The sequence below is a fragment of the Amblyomma americanum genome, chromosome 6, assembly GCF_052857255.1.
Source record: "Amblyomma americanum isolate KBUSLIRL-KWMA chromosome 6, ASM5285725v1, whole genome shotgun sequence".
In the NCBI taxonomy this organism is placed as follows: domain Eukaryota; kingdom Metazoa; phylum Arthropoda; class Arachnida; order Ixodida; family Ixodidae; genus Amblyomma; species Amblyomma americanum.
This window is the reverse complement of record NC_135502.1, coordinates 82711404-82728424: the sequence shown is the minus strand read 5'-3', so window position 1 is coordinate 82728424 and position 17021 is coordinate 82711404. Positions and strand designations below refer to the sequence as shown.

Below are 17021 nucleotides of genomic sequence, written 5' to 3'. Positions count from 1 at the left end.
CAGTGCATTTAAGGGTTTAAAAGAAAATATACATTTACAACCGGCTTTGCATTTCGTCATGCTTCAGGTATTATTAATGGTAGTAGTAGTATCAAAACACGGTGCGAATGACTGGGCCTGACCACGCTTGTGTGTTTAGTATGTCTTCAGTAACCATGTAATGGCGGCCGATTTTGTCTTCCGACATCGTAAATGGGCTTTCCTTTTGCGCACTAGTTTTGACCCAACCGCTCGTTATTTGATCGAGATGTTTTACACGAAGCAGTTCAATGTGCTTCACCCTTCTCTAGTGTAGTCTTTCTCACTTCACGGGAAACTCCTAATAAATTGGACTATAGTTATGACATGAAGGCTCTCTTCACGTGTATATGAAACGGAAGAAAGGAACAAAGAAACCACTACAAATAACCCGCAAGTGCACACTGGAAAGAGCAGATAGTCATTGTGGGAAACCAAAACATTGCTTTTGTATCTGAATGACAACTTGAGTAACCGATCTTGGTCTATAGTGATCCCATCGTTGCTTTCAAAGCGTCTTACATTCAGTGTTGGAACGGGCAAAATAAGTGTTTTTTTATCGAAATGCCAACAAACTTTGCCCTCTGTCATGAAATAACGCTTATATTTCGAAAGACACCACAAAGTCGTCGCCGAGAAGCTTCAGCGGAATACGCTTACTTATTTCCTGAGAGAGGATTGGTATTTTCGTTTACTTCAACCCTCATTTTGTAGACAGTGACCTTTTTTTTTAAATAAAGACATTAATTTGCCAAAATAAGGCCGGTTGGGTGTATTGGCAACCAGGAGTATTTTCGAAATCACGTAGTCGTTGCTAAAGTAGAGCTTACCTCTGGAGGCAATGGGCAGCTGTGAGTATCCATCGCTTCCCAATGATTGTGCCGCCACACTCATGCTGTCCATTTATTCGGAGTGAGACCTGCAAGTCAGAAAAAATCTTGGTGAAACAAGCTAAATATCCTTTAAGACCGCAAAAGCACGCTTCATTGTAATTACGACGCTGCCACTGACGTTCTACCTGACATAACGTCGAGCAGTTACCTTCCTTAGAATGAATGTGAACTTTGTAAAGACTGTACAAGTTCGTCGGTAATCAACTACCAGCTACATCTAAAATATTTTTCAACTTGGTCAGTATTAACGTTACCAACTGAATAGGGTCGATATAGAATGAAAAATGATGATTGCCCCTGGATAGTTTGGAACGCAAAATTTAGAACTGCTGGCAAGCCTTCAAAGTTTTTTTTTTTTACTTCGACGTTGGTTCTCACGTTTCAGGGCTGTCTTTCCTTGCTTGCTGACAGCTCGCAAAGCTTTGTGATAGTCACAAAGGGCGAATGTTGAAGGCAATGGCTTAGTGAATTCCTAGCTTTTTAAGCTGTTCATCAAAAATCTGCCGCATCCGAACCTCAAAAAAGAATTTTTTTCCTTCTCTGAGCGAGCAAATGCCTGATGGAACAAAGGACTAAACGAACGGAGGAAATTTAAACAAGATTGTAAAGTAGACTACTTTGATCTTTAGTTGCTATCTCGTTATCGAAAAGGAAATCATAACAGCTAGTTTTTAAAGACTCAAGTTCGGCTGATCAGAGGCCGAAACCACACAGTCGGGGGCGACATATTTCTCGACCATGTAGGGATATTTGTTGATGGGCTGGCGACATGAAATATTTCATAGTGTGTTCTTGCTTTGGGCTGACGGATGTGACATTAGTAAACATAGATTCCTACATATAATTGGGTCACCAGCGCTCAGCAAATAATTTGCAGCTGATTTTATTTTATCCTGTAGATACAGCTCCGGTTTCAGTAGCCGAACGATGATTGCGACCGTCACAAGCAGGTATGAGATCATGTGAGGGGTAGAAAAGTTGCAATACAGCTGCTGCTTTGTAATTTTAATTCCCTGTAATTAGCAGCCGCGGTGGCTCACTGGTTATGGCGCTCGGCTGCTGACCCGGTAGACGCCGGTTCGACCCCGGCCGCGGCGGTCGAATTTCGATGGAGGCGAAATTCTAGAGGCCCGTGTACTGTGCGATGTCAGTGCACGTTAAAGAACTCCAGGTGGTCGAAAATTCCGGAGCCCTTCACTGCGGCGTAAAGCCTGAGTCGCTTTTGGGCGTGAAAAGAAAAGTGAAATGGTTTTTGATACTTCCAGGTTATTGAAGAATTAGAATCTATGAAGCTTCGAGGTAAAGCATGCAAAGTAGTTTTGCTCTAGCATTTAAAGTATTGACGTAATCGCCGATTAAAACCGCATTGATGTTCAGGCTTCTCCCCACTGCGCTGGAGACGTGCGGATAAACTCGTGGTGACGTCATTGTTGGCGAAATTTCAGAAGTCCGCTGCCTTCGTCTACATGGTGCCGTACGTCGTCCGATGCCGCCAAACAATGCTTCGTGAGCTTAGCCTTCGACGGCTTTCGTTTTATTCCTTGAAACAACCGCTTCTTTGCTGGAGAGTGAGCATCGCCGTACATGACGTCATCGTTGCGGCTTCTGCCTGTTGCTGTGCACTGCAGAGAAGCCTAAATGCCGATGCCGCTTTAGTCAGCGTTTACGTCGCCATTTCAAATCCTAGCGTAAAACGATTTCGCATGTTTTACCTGCAAGTTTCCCACATTTGGCTCATTTAAACTAATCGAATTCTAAAACCTCTTCAGTTCTCCTATAAACCAAACTAATTCACTGCAATTATTACGCTAGCTGTCCCTGAAGACGGAATGACAGCAAGTGCACAAACAGCTGTTATACGGCAACTTTTTCGTGCTTCACGAGATCTCACATCACTTGAGAAGTCGCAACCATCATTCGGCTCCTGTAATTGAAACTGAAAGTGTGTGTGCGAAGAAATGCAATTATAAATTATTTGCGAGACCGAAGGCGAATTTCACGCAGCAATTCATGCTTACTAATATCTTCAGCTGCATTCGAAAAGAAAAATGCACTACGAAATTTTGAATTTTTTTCGTCTTTCAACGAGAATCAATATTTCACATTACACTCTAAACACGAAGTAACCTATATGGAGCTAAAAAGAGTGTAAGCTGTCCCCTAGCGCGCTCTTTTTTAGGGTCAGTGTATGCTACCCAAGTCCGGTGGTAAATTTACATCATTAAAAATACGGAATACTTACGGTCGGCAACAGAAAAAAAAATCTTCTTCAAGATATGTGAAGCAGTTAATTCCGGTTATTTCAACCAATGTTTCAAAATCCTCTATTTGCGAACTTCAAGAACTTCTGTACAGCATTCGAAAACTTCCTTCCGTTGTTAACCGCATTAAGTTGCTCCGCTTTGCAGACGGAACATGCCTTCGTTGCCTGCGCTTATAGGCATCAGCTTCCGTGCTCTGCCGAAGCCACAAGTGGCGCGCGAAAACTGTTTGGGCTAGGCAAGGAATGTTAATTACCAGCCAGAAGCAAGCCTTTAGTCATTCAGAATATGGGGTCGCGTTTGTTGCGACCCAATCGGCTGACGGCAGGCGTTTTTAGGCGCACAGTGGACAGAGCTCTGTCCGTCTGGGCACTTCGAATTGCCTGTTGGCGAGTGACGCTGCGGCGGCGCCGCGAACTAGTCGAAGGAGGATCGGCGCGGCACCACACCGTTTGCTGCGTTGCATGAGTCGTTCGCCGGAAGATTGAAACGATGTCGTCAGAGTTTCGACGAAAAAATATATTTATCAGCAGTACTCTTACGTGGATGTATATATGTTGATGAGATAGAAGAGGAGGTAAGTGTAATTGCGCTAGTTTTCTGGTGCCAACAAGGCAGAGAGAGCATGGGGACAGGAAGTTTGCACGCTGCGTAGTTGAGCTCTTGCATCACCCTGACAGCGGACTTCTCATCAAGCACTGAGCCTCTATTTATAAAAGATGATTTGCGTGGGCCTATGTAAATATGAGGACCTAATTGTCTGCAACCATCACTGAGCACAACGGGCTAACGGAAGCACGAGGAGTTTTTTTTTTTTCTTTACATGTACAGGATCAAAATCTGTTTATAACAATCGATCGTGAATGTACACGCACAATTAATGAACGCAGGGGGAAGGTGCCAAAGTCAACGGCTGCACTGGCAACTCTTATTAAAGCGTGCGTGTGTGGTGATCTGTTATGAACAGAGTGGAGGATTGGGAGGGGGGATGATATAATGCTTTACTAGAACTCTATTCCGTCATACAGTTGATCCTCGTTATAACGAAGCTGAAGGGATCCGGCGATTACTTCGCTATAGCCGTAACTTCGTTATAGCCCGTGTTGACTGAGCTTCCAATGGGAATCGATATTCCTTCGTTATATCCATTATTTCTTTATAAACCATTTTGTTATAACGAGGCTTGACTGTACCTTTTCTTGCACTTCGTTATTGTCCCATTCCCTTGCTGTGACTAGAAACGTGATCACAGGCGTACAAAATGGTAATAGGCAGTCGTATCGAATACAACGAAAATATTGTACTGGTATAGCCTCACATTCATTAAGTGCATTCCATCCGCTGCTTACGAACAATATGAGAGAGCAAAGCGCGGAGAAGGCGATCTCATGTTATTTTCCTTTCCGCCGGCACACACGATTAAAAATCTGTATTCGTATCTAAAGTAGCACGTTTTCATTAAAAGTTAGGCATACACAAAAAATCAAACTCGTGCGATAGTGAGAACGTTTCTACCTTTTTTTTTCTGCGCAAGCCGCGTGACAGCCGCTGAGTTTTGCGTGCCTATAGTGTTAAATGCGGCAATTTCGGTTCATCTTCTGTCATTCACCCTTTCTGAAAGACTCCATCGTCGATGCTATTGGCGTTAAATTCTTTCTAAAGTGCGCGTCTCCCGTCCACCAATCAGCTGTCATGCCAAACCGTTTTCCCATCCTAATCAGCGATTTACTCTCTGTCTTTCGTTTAGTACTTTTACTCCGTCAATAAACGAAAAACTGCCTCATACGAGGTCCTCAATATCAACAAACAAATGCGAGTTTATCGGGAAGTTTTAAGCAATCTGATTCCACATATACTCCATCTCGGTAGTTACTGACAGCTGTATGGTCGGACGCAAGCTAAGAAAAAAGCAGCTTTTTCCCGTCAAATGACCCCTTTGCAGACAATAGCGGCTGCCAATTCTCATAAACCTGCTAGCGGTAGTTGCACGGTAATGCAGGGAGTGGCATGACAATGCAGAGAGAGGACAAACTCAGACAATGCAGAGGGGAGCCTATCCTGCTAGCAGGATCATGATAATCAGGTGACGCCATTGACTGGAAGGGGATTTTTGACGAGAACAAGCCGCTTTTTCTTGAAGTGTATCCAACTATACCAAAGCTGCGATGAGTGCACAGGCGACGTTCTGGCGCTGCAGAATGCAGAGCCAGTATAAGATGGGCATACGGGATAGTGCATTCAAAATTATATATATATATATATACGGGATAGTGCATTTAAAATTATATATATATATATATAATTTTAAATGCACTATCCCGTATGCCCATCTTATACTGGCTCTGCATTCTGCAGCGCCAGAATATATATATATATATATATTAGCAGACAAAGAAATGAAATATATATATATATATATATATATATATATATATATATATATATATATATATATATTAGCAGACAAACAAATGAAATGAGGGGCTCGTTTGACAAACATATTAAGGAAACCAACAGTCAACGAAAACCCAGGTGCATAGGAGAATGGAGAATTTTTTCTATTTTTTTAAATTTCTAGTGCCAATCAATTGCCTTTAAAAAAAATTACTTATAAAGGAGCAGAAAAAACAACCATGCCGCCGGTGGGATCCGAACCCACGACCTCCGAATATCGCGTCCGGTGCTCTTACCAACTGAGCTACGGCGACGGCTGTCCAATCTGCTGCTTTCGTAGGTATTTATGTTTTGCGTGTAAGCGAACCTTGAGAGTGTTCACCAGCGCCACCCTCGTCCATAGCGGTGGACGTAGCACGTACTGTAATACCGCAAGTGTGACGTAGAACGTCATCTAATGGGGAGAGCAGAAACTGTGCGAGAGCCCTCTTATACTACCTATGGCATCAAGACTGCCAGAACCGAGACCCCCGTTAAGCTATTAGCAGACAAACAAATGAAATGAGGGGCTCGTTTGACAAACATATTAAGGGTATATATATATATATATATATATATATATATATATATATATATATATATATATATATATATATATATATATAGCGTGCTTCATACTATACAAGTGCAAAGCGCTATCTCAAATCGAGCTTTACGGTACGCTCGCGTTATGCATGCGATTTGCCGACTCTAGCCTGTGTAGCTCTTGCGTACGAAAATGTCGTTTCTGAAATGGCGGCGTTAGAAACAGCAACCCTCGCTTCGGACTAGATTCGTCTTTATTACAGCCGTGCCCAGTTTGGCCACTGTCCTTATATGGGGCACCGTGCTTTCGCTTCACCTCAGTTTGCCTATTATAAAAGTATGAGTGGTAAATTTGCTTTATGTTTTGTGTATTAGTGTGATGATTCTAAAGCTTCTAGTCCTGAGGAGGAGCGTCGGTTTGTTGGCAAAAATGGTTCCAGTTCTAGCAACTAGATGACGCCACTGGGTAGAGCTTATCGTTGCGTCTCCTTTGGCATACGCTGTACTGAATGTGCGAATGCGATAAATGGTGTAACGTCAACCAAAATTCTTGCGTTTAGAGTACGTACGCAGGCACATGTTACGTAAACACCGTTAATTTATACTCTTCGCTGTCCGCCGCGGTGGCACAGCGGTTATGGCGCTCGGCTACTGAGCCGGAGTTCCCGGGTTCCAACCCGGCAGTAGCGGCCGTGTTTCGATGGAGGCGAAACGCAAAAGGCGCAGTGTGTGGTGTGCGATGTCAGTGCGCGTTAAAGACCGCAGCCGTGGCCTCGTGGTAGGGTATCCGCCTCGGCTACGGGAGGTAGTGGGTTCGACTCGCGCTGCCGGCCGGTTACCCACCGCCGGTTTCCTCAAAATGGGTACAAGCCATTCCCCGGTCTGCTGCTCGGCTTCTCAGGGTGAAATGGCTTGGAAAAGGAGCCCGCGCCTTCAAATCCCAACACTGTGTGAGGCCGAGTTCAAGGCACCACTGCGTAAAAAAAAAGGGGCCACAAATGGGCTTCTACCGCACGAGGCTGATTTAACGTTGTTGACGGCAGAACTTATCGCTTATCCATCAGAGCAACTGTGGTCAAGACCCGTTTCCAAACGTCTCACCCAGAAGAGCCGAGCACCAGGCCGGGGGAAATCTTGTACCCATTAAAAGCCGGTGGTACCCGGCGGCACTGGGGATCGAGCCCAGCACCTCCCGAATGCGAGGCGGATGCTCTACCACAAGGCCATCGCACTGATGCACTGATGCAGCAGTTCGATCAAGGGTCGTTCTCACTGTAACCACGTTGGCCGAAGGGATACCACCGTTCGAAACTGGGCCTTCGCCCGCGAGGGGCGAAGCGGGGTTTACGGAGCTTCTCCCAAGCGGACACCCCTAAAGAAAGCCGGGCGCCAGGCCGGGGGCCGCTTGTACCCATTTTTACCGGTGGGTGTCCGGCGGTGGGTTTCGAACCAACCACCTCCCGCAGCCGTGACTGGCACCCAACACACTGGGCCACGGCTGCGGTCGAAATTATTCCGGAGCCCTCCACTATGGCACCTCTTTCTTCCTTTCGTATTTCACTCCCTCCTTTGTCCCTTCTCTTACAGCGCGGTTCGGGTGCCCACCGAGATATGTGAGACAGTTACTGCACCATTTTCTTTCTTCAAAAATCAATTTTGAATTTTATGCTCTTTTCTAACCAGATAACCGGTTGAGGTGTACAACGATATATGAGACAGATACTGCGCCATTTCTCTTCCCCCCAAAAAAAACAATTATTAATTAATTATTGTTATGATCTTTTCTAACCACATCTATGTATGCGGCGAGCAGACGACACGCAGAGGAGGAGGCGCGTAGGAACACGTTTACGCGTTCTCCTGATTGTCAGAGGAGGTCTCTACCTTCCATAGTGCGCTAATGAACTTATAAAACGCAGTAGAGGCTGCATCCAGATGCAATCCTCCGTAGTGTCGCCATATTAGTCAAACTGTAACGCCCCCTCTAGGTCGTGAAAATCGCCAATACGGCCGCTTCGACAAAACGTTGGCATCGACTGTTTATCCAACATATGTCGTCATGCACAGCACTTTACTTTATTGCAGCCTAGATTCTGCGGTGGTGTTAATTGCAGTATGCGCTGCTAATTACGTTAATGAATCTCTTAAGAAATAGCTGTGTGCAGCAAGATCAATACGATGCATTATCGAAGCGTGTTCGTTTCTCTTCCTCTCGATTCTTTTTTGGCATTTTACTCAGGCGGCAGACAGTTGAAGGCGCTATTTTATTTGAGCCAATATCTGCTTACTGGGGTTCCCACGTGACCGGTCTCTTGGCTTAAATATACTGAGGTACACTGTGGCAATGAAGCTGAAGGGAGCACTGATGGCGGTCGCCTAGAACAGCGAAGGTTTGGTTTGGGGAGTTTAACGTCCCAAAGCGACTCAGGCTACGAGGTACGCCGAAGTGAAGGGCTCCGAAATAATTTCGACTACCTGAGGTTCTTTAACGTGCACTGACATCGCACAGTTCACGGGCCTCAAGCATTTTGCATCCGTCGAAATTCAACCACCGCGGCCGGGATCGAACCCGCATCTTTCGGGTCGGCAGCCGAGCGCCATAACCACTGAGCCACCACGGCGGGAGAACAGCGAAGGGTATTTTGATTCCGCACGTATCAAGTTAATGAATACATATAATTATAATTTACTTAACTATACGATATTTGGAAAAGTGTAAGAGAGCTCAGTCTAGGCTGTCGAAAGTCACTAATTCGTAAAGTTTTGTAATGCTGCATTTGTAGTGAAAGTTTTAACGTAGTTTGAACAAAGCGCGTGAAAATGCAGAACACCCTTGTTCCAGTGGGTTTTATAAGTATTTCCCAAGATGAAGTAAATTTGTAATAGGGGAGAAATTTCTCTTTACATACCCAAAAATTCTGGACAAAAGCATTTTTTCCGCGGGAAATCGTTGATGAACGCAGCTTTTTCATATAATGTAAGGTTTCACTAATAATAATAATAATAATAATAATAATAATAATAATAATAATAATAATAATAATAATAATAATAATAATAATAATAATAATAATAATAATAATAATAATAATAATAATAATAATAATAATAATAATAATAATAATAATAATAATAATAATTGGTTTTAGGGGAAAGGAAATGGCGCAGTATCTGTCTCATATATCGTTGGACACCTGAACCGCGCCGTAAGGGAAGAGATAATGGAGGGAGTGAAAGAAGAAAGGAAGAAAGGGGTGCTGTAGTGGAGGGCTGCGGAATCAAAGGTTTCACTGCAACAATCAATATATGCACTTAACACCCGACGGCAGTCGTGCATTTTTTTTTCTATTAGCCTTTTTGCTGTCGTCAAAGGCGTTCCCCACTCATTTTTTGTGACTCTTAACTATTCGATGCGATCGGTGGAAACACTTTAAAATAAAAATTTTGCTACATATCAAAATTACCTTCAATATTTCTACTTCTTGCAATTCTCCAGTTTTCAAAATGTTTGTCCGAGATTGTTAAAAATGGCACCCACTCAACAGAGGCCATATGACTATAAAAAAAAAACTAGCTTTATTTTGTAGCCTCATGGTTGCGCTTGGGTGGATGCTAATGAGTACTTTCTCCCTTATTGCTCCTGGCAATGGGTAGTTTTAGTGTAGCCGGTTCGCCGTACAGCAAATATACGGTACGCGTCGCCGTTGCTATCATTGCCAGGCTCAATTCGCCACATGTGCCGTAAGGTAGCATTTACCGTAGTTACCGTGTTTACCGTACGGCGGTGCTAAAACTCGCTAATAACACGTTCCTGAACAAGCGATTCCGCACGTGGCAGCGTTCCTTGCCTATAGTCGAATGCAACTCAAGAACGAAGTGGCAGATGTTCTTCAGAGGAATTCTCCAGCCAATGGCGTCAGCCTATTTTCATGACGCAGCGGTCAGTTCGATTACGCCGTGGTGAATCCGCTTTTTTCTGCCACCCCATGCGATGTCAGGCCAGCAGCTCCAAGTGCATTCCAAGCCAAGTAGCTGCAAGCGGCATCTGCCGCTATGTTCTTGAGTGGTATTTGACTATAGAGGTTGTTGCCGTTGCAATCAAAATGGTTAACATACAGCACGGCTGAGATTGCGCAGCCGCTGTCGCAGTCAGCAAGCGCGAGCTGCCGCGATGACGTTCTCCTCCGGAATACCACGCCCTTCCATCAGAACGTGAAGAAAGCATCCAGAATAATGATTTCTTTCACTACACTGAGCTATGGACGGCCTTTTTGTTTTTACGCTACCCAACTTTCTACAGAAGAACGGAAGCTTGGGCAAGTTGGTACTGCTTCATAATTTTGCAACAGCGGAACACAACGGGGACAAGAGCGAGAAGTGACACTAAGATGGCGCTGAACTTACAACTATGTTTTGTTGGAAAAACACGCATCAATTTATACATTCCAAAAATCTACGCCCATGAGCATCGTCAGTCAAAGCATCGCAACCAGAAGTTAAACGCCGTCTTTGTGTCACTTCTTGTTCTTGTCCTCGTTGTGTTGCGCTGCTGCAAAATTATGAAGCAAGTTTCTAACCTCAATAGAGTGGGGGAGCAAGGTAAGCAAAAGCATGAAGGCGAGCAAGAATAATATTCTGGTTGACCCTAGCATTGGGGGAGAGCATAGAAACGAATCGAGGCATAAAAGACAGTAGCTAGAGCCTGTGACACTGTTATAGTTTTTCCTAATTCCAACTATTCTCGTATATCAATTCCAGCGAAGTTAGTTTAATATTTGTAACTAATGAATCACATTACCGTAAAGCAAAATCTGCTCGCTTTTGTGCTAGGAGGCCTCCAAAAATAATGTTGCAATTGCATTACCGCACCATACGTTAGACTTTCTCTTTAAATTGTTAATTTACGTTATCTAGGACACCGTACCAGTACATGCAGGTCGGCGGAAAGATGAACACGAAAGATTTAAAGCTGTATGCTTTCGAAGCCTTTCGGAGGCTTAAGATGGTGGTGGCACTGATGCCGGTCATGCATTGTGTTGTGTGGTCGATCGCTCAAGCGAAAGCTATACAAGAAACTGAGTTCCAAGAATTGAGCCGCTCTTCACGCATTAGGCTTCGGTGACGCAGGTAGTGCCGTTGCAGTAGACTGCAGCGCCTTATTTGCTCCTTTGGTGTGGCAGCTAGGGCAACGTAGGCATGCACGCCGGCTACTCAGTGCACTAGGTGCCTGTCGGCATGAGCAGTCCTATGTACTTGTGCGGCGGTTTCACACCCGCGATGTGGCACATTGAAACAACGTGTACAGTCTCTGCTCTTGCACCATGTCCTTTGAAAATGAAAGCGTAGTTTCTTAAGTTTGGACAAACACCAAATATCTCTCATTACATGCTCTAGCATGTGTTCAAGGACTCTGCAATGTGCATGTGCGGCTGCCGCTATTTGTATGATTTAGACGTCGGTATTGATCAGGCAGTTACTCATATTTGCTCGATACAAAGGTACGGACCTTCATAGGCAGTTCGCTTATAGCAGTATCAAATTTCATTTTGTTTTAAGCGCACGAGACTTATCCGTAAAAGCATAAGAATCTATAGCACAGTGATTGTGCAAAACGACGCAGTTGGCTGGTAGATTTCCGTGCATAAAGAGAGTGAAAATAGTCGCAGTGGATAGATAAAAAGAGCTTGTAGTTAAGTACATATGGCTCAACAGAAAAGAGATTCGCGTTTAGTCAGCGCATAGACCGAAATGCAGCGGCATGCAGACTTAACTGGAACTGTATTAAGGCGCACTGCCAATTTTCTTACGAAACCAACAAACTTACTAAGCAAAATCAGTGACGGTGCTGGGCAGAATACGAACCTAGAGTCACAGTCTCATTGCGAGACAAAAGCTTCAAAACTCAAGCTCCGCTTTCGGTAGCAACTCAAGCCTTTCTGACCATTGATATTCTAAAAGATTGACGAGATTGCACAACACAACCGGCGTAATTACACCAACGGGTACTCACGATCCAGGGGAACTCGCCGTCGTAGGCGTCCCGTCCACCGACGATGCGACTGCGGCGCACCAGCTGCCGTCCGCAGCGGCAGCTCCTCCGGAACGCTGCAAAACGACCCGGTGAAGAGGGTGTGGGCCTCCGCGGTCTTGCGGCAGCCCGAAACCGCGCGCGTGCCCGCCCAACCTGCCTCGCCTCGCAGCCACCCCCTTCTGGGCCAGCGGCCTGATCGCACCGGTGGCACACTTTACGAATGTCACTCGCCCTCCCGCGGCGTGCCGCACGACGAAGCTCTGATGCGTCGTGTTTTCCTCCAGCGATAGGTTTGACTGCGCCGGCCCGACCACTGTATCGCTTACGAGATGAACGCCGCCTCCGAGCTGCTCGTTGTATAATCGTCCGGTAATCAGCTCGGCGACGCCTCGGAGTTTTAAAACGCGCACGCAACAAGACTGGGGAGATAGAGAGAAGAGCGTAAGTGCCCGGTTACTTCTTCGCCGCTGCTGTGTGTCGCTCGCCGTGTTACGGCATGTTGTTTGGCTAATGCGGTTCCGTTCTCGTTTCACTGCGAATGTCGGTGGCGTCAGTCCCAAAATGCGAAAGCGTCTAGACCGGTCCCTGGCGGAGATGTGGAAAACAGGAAAACGACGGCAAGGCGCAAAGAACTTCGCTCACGTATACTTTTATTCGAGTCCCAGCTAGTATCGTTTGAACTCCTTGACATTGCCCTTAATCTCGCAACGAGAGTTCAATGACCGGATGCAAATATGTGAACGAAGCTTAGCTTACTTCATAAAGCTGAAGTTTTGAGTGAGTGAGATGGGGGCCGACTTCAAAAGGCACTCAAAAACTTCTTAATATTAACCCGTTAGCAATCGAAGTCTACTCAGGAGAGTCAAGGAGACGGCAGCTTGTGTAGCAGTTAAGCGCTTAACATTGTTAAGGATTGAAAACTAAGCGAACCTGGCTTGTTTACTGCATTTAAGAGCGCCGATTTCTCAGCTTGCCTGACATGAGTCGGAAATATAAAACCATCCCTGATAAATATTGCCTTCTATTGGTTTTGAGCAAGAAAAAAAAAAAGACGCATGAAGAGCACGTCGATCACTCACCTGCGTCAGCAACGGGTGTCCAGATCAAGAGGCACGCTGCGATCAAAACGACAGGCCAGGTACGGAGCCTCTCTTTCCACATGCCTCAACGCGCAGCCCCCCCAGAAAATTTGAGACGGACGACTTCAGGAATCAAGCGGCTGTTTACGCCGACTTCAGCGAAGCATTGACAGGGGGGCAGGTATACACGCACACGTGGGATCTCGGCGCGCGCGCACAAACTCGCGGCGGTCCCGCAGCGCTCCCCAGCCGCACGGCGTCGAAGGCCGATCAACGCTGCGGCCGCCGAGAGAAAGTGCGTCGCGCGCACAGATCGCGTCGCGGGGGAAAACGTAGCGTTTATAACGCGCCCTCGGAGCGCCGGGGCGGATGAGAATGTGGGTTAACGGGAGCGATCCTCGCTTCACTTAACAGCCGCCCTCGATTCGGACCCTCCCTTCGCACGGGCTGTGCACCGCGGAACTGTTGTTCGCCGCGCGGTGAGCAGCGCGTGCATGCGTTGCATCGGTGGGTGGGTCCGGCAGTGCAGTAAATGCAATGCGGGTAGGTTCACTTCTTCTGGCACTGCGTGAGCACGACATTGGAAGGACGCGCACAGCTGGACACGTTCAAGGGCGTGCGTTCAAGGCGTCAGGGGGCTGCACTTTAGGTTCAAGGCTCGCTTCGGCGCGTAATGCGAAATACTATCTTTACAGAAATTGAGGATGGAATTGACCGTCCCCTCGTACAAGCCCCACCCCTACCTTTTGTTTGCGTTTATTGCTGGAAAAGATATTTGATCTTGAGACGCGAGCCGTTCGGTGGATATAGTGTAAATATGTCCCTATGGTTTCGGGTAACATTCGGTTCTGCCTTGTTCTTGCATCAAAAACAGATTTCTTAAAATTGGTCTTAAACAGATTTCTACCCAAAAATGCGTCTCCTAAGGAACGTTCAGTTCTCCAGTGCACAAAGCTGCAGAAACAGCGCAAAAGTTAGTGGACATCTTCGTCTTATAATGCAGCGTTGTTTTCTGTTAACCCCGTTAAACGTCTTTTAACGTGTGTTACGACGCGGCTTGATTTGAAGATAAGTTAGAAAATGATTTTTTTTAATAATGGAGAGTCCAAAACACGGGTGCTGACCGTATGTCTTATAGTACCATCAAGCGCTACATGTGCTAACGACATACATTTGCAAGGCTCTTGTGCGTTTAAGACAGGACGTTGAAGGATACTTTTGCAGTGTGCAAAGACACGAATGTCATGCGCGAACACGGAAGTACTGTGCAGAAGATCGTAATGCACGGGAGAAAACATTTTGTTACAAAGGAGACAAAAAAAGAAATATGTGATTTATTTCTTTAAGCTATCTCTGTGCTCCATAGTGGTTATGGAATTAATAAGCAAAAATTGAAGATTTTTTTTGTGTCACAAAAAAGAGTGCCTAGAGTAAACTGTTTTCCTACATAAAATGAGCCCTAATATATACAGAAACAACCAACTTTTCGTTCAGTAACATGATTTGCACCTGAATTTTTGCTCATAAAATATCAGCCGAGTTTTAGCTCCCGATTTATGGAAAAAATAAAACCGGAAAACGAAGGACACTAATTTCGGCACGGAAGTGCTCGAGGTCCATAGTTTCGTTGAAATGGTTAAGGGAGAATCTGCTGAAAAACTTAACTTTCAGAAGATTACTCCTTCTTCTAGAGAGATTAACGGCTAGTTCACACCTATTTATGTCGCTTGATAAAAAAAGAAAAGTTTGTTTTCTTTTGGCAGTTTTATTCTTTTACGCACTCACTTCGTGCAGCCGGTCTTAACAAAAAACGTTAAAAAAATACGATGAGACCGTTTTCCCTGTCGGGGCAGAGTCAATTGACTCTGGAGCTTTCCTCGTCCTCTCGGCAGACCTAGCATGCTGGCAGCTACAGAGCTGGCTCCGGTGCAGCCCAGTTAATTACGCCTCCATGCACTGTGTCGTTTCCTTTGTTTCTTTTGTTAATAATTGTGTTTTCCTGTTCTCTTGCCCGCGGGAACCAGCCACTGGTGGCATTTCATCGTCAGTGACAAAAGTGAAGTTAACCTCAAACAACTAAAGTCAGCATCGATGAGGCATTGAAATAATCAAAATAACGCTGGAATAAAAACACCAAGGTCCTTAAAACGAGAACAGAATCGTGGCGCGTTTCGTCTGCCACTAAATTTAGTGCTGTCATAACTTACGATACGAAAAGAAAAAAAATTATGCGCAACCCTTCCTCCAAAAGAATGTGAAGAAGCCAGAATTTTAATTTGTAAACTGGCGTAAATAGGATAGAATTTGAAAACACACGGGTCTGTCGACTGCCTTCAGTTGGAAATTCAGTCAGTTGCAAGTCAAAGACGAAGCGGCACACATCCCTCTAAGGAGCTTCAGCCAATGGCGTCGACCGATTTTCATGCCGTCGCGGTTAGTCCGAAGTTCATCCCTTTGACGCAAATACGGTGTCTTTTGGCAACACCGCACTGAGGGAGTAGAAGAGGCCATGTAAACGAGATAGACAGGTTTAAAGGAAGCCTGAAATGATTTTTGCAAGCATATTCTAGTAGAACAGATCTGTAGAGGTTGTTCAGGAGAGCAAGCTGCCGGGCTAGTTGGTGATGCATGTTGTAAACTAGTAAGCGCAAAAATACCGGACGAGGGACAAAGTAAGGGACACAAAAACACTCGTGAACCTGTTTTTGTGTCCGTTACTGTGTCCCTCGTCCGGTATTTTTGCGCTTACTAGTTTACAACATGTAGAGGTTGTCCTTGTGGGTAATCGAGTCAAATTTGAGAGCTCTACGTGGACTTCATGTATATAAAAATAATTTTAAAAAATCGCTGCTTGCAGCAGTTGGCAACCGATTAGGGCGACACAGCCCGCCACGTGTCTTCTACCCCGACTACGTCAGTGGGCAGAAAAGTCAGCCTTCAAGCTCGCTCCGTCTACCCAATGGCATCATTGGGCTAGGGTACGTGCGGTGCATTGTGTGACCTTAATCGGGTGGAAGCTACGGCGAACAGAGGTTTTTAAATATATTTCTAAATTATTGTGTACACGCAGAACTTTCAAATTTTATCCGAATACCCAAAAAGACCATATATATTGATCTGTTGCACTAGAATATGCTTATAAACATCATTTCAGGCTCCCTTTAAAGTACTTATAAAGGACGTCAGTTACGTAGAGGCGTGCGGCAAAGTCGCAGCCAGTGACACAGACATGGCGTCGTCAGAAAATGAAAAAATGCCTTGCAACCCTTCAGAGCTGCCATTCCATGTGGCCACCACCCGAGCATCCGTTTGTGAGGGAGGCAGCCGTTGAGTCGCTTCCGAGGACGCGGTTGCTGTGGCGCGTGACTTTCCTTTCTGTCTGTGTTCATATACCTTGCTTTAAGCTGTTTTTGGTCTTTCAGCGGCAGTGGCATAGTCCAATGCAACTCAAGGACGAAGCGGCAAATGCCCATGAAAGGAGGCCCTCCAGCCAATGGCGTCGGCCGATTTTCATGATGTCGCAGTCAATCCGTCATTAATTCCTTTTACGCTGGCGGGAAAGGGATTAACTTAGCGTGAGTTGGCACCACGCTAAGTTACACATACTGAGACGGCTCTAATCCCGCATAGAAAGGAAAGAGGATGGAAAACGATTGACACTTGCGTGAAGAGCAAACACAGATACCAAGAAATCCCCACGTCCGCCTTTTTCATTTTCCTGTGTTGCCACCTCGCGTACAACGCTGGAAGCTCACTGGTA

The 17021-nt window shown here is 45.5% G+C and overlaps 1 protein-coding gene across 1 annotated transcript in view; it reads right to left on the bottom strand.

The window, feature by feature from the left end:
* LOC144093803 (serine protease 33-like) overlaps nt 1–13426 on the bottom strand; it is a 33431-nt gene extending 20005 nt beyond the window's left edge. The window contains exons 1-3 of the mRNA XM_077627508.1: nt 13262–13426; nt 12162–12256; nt 849–937 (exon numbers count right to left, since the gene is read on the bottom strand). Coding sequence (XP_077483634.1) covers nt 849–937; nt 12162–12256; nt 13262–13343 — 266 coding nt within the window. The 5' untranslated portion in view covers nt 13344–13426. The remainder of the gene's footprint in view (nt 1–848; nt 938–12161; nt 12257–13261) is intronic.
* Between the last annotated feature and the right edge of the window lie 3595 nt (nt 13427–17021).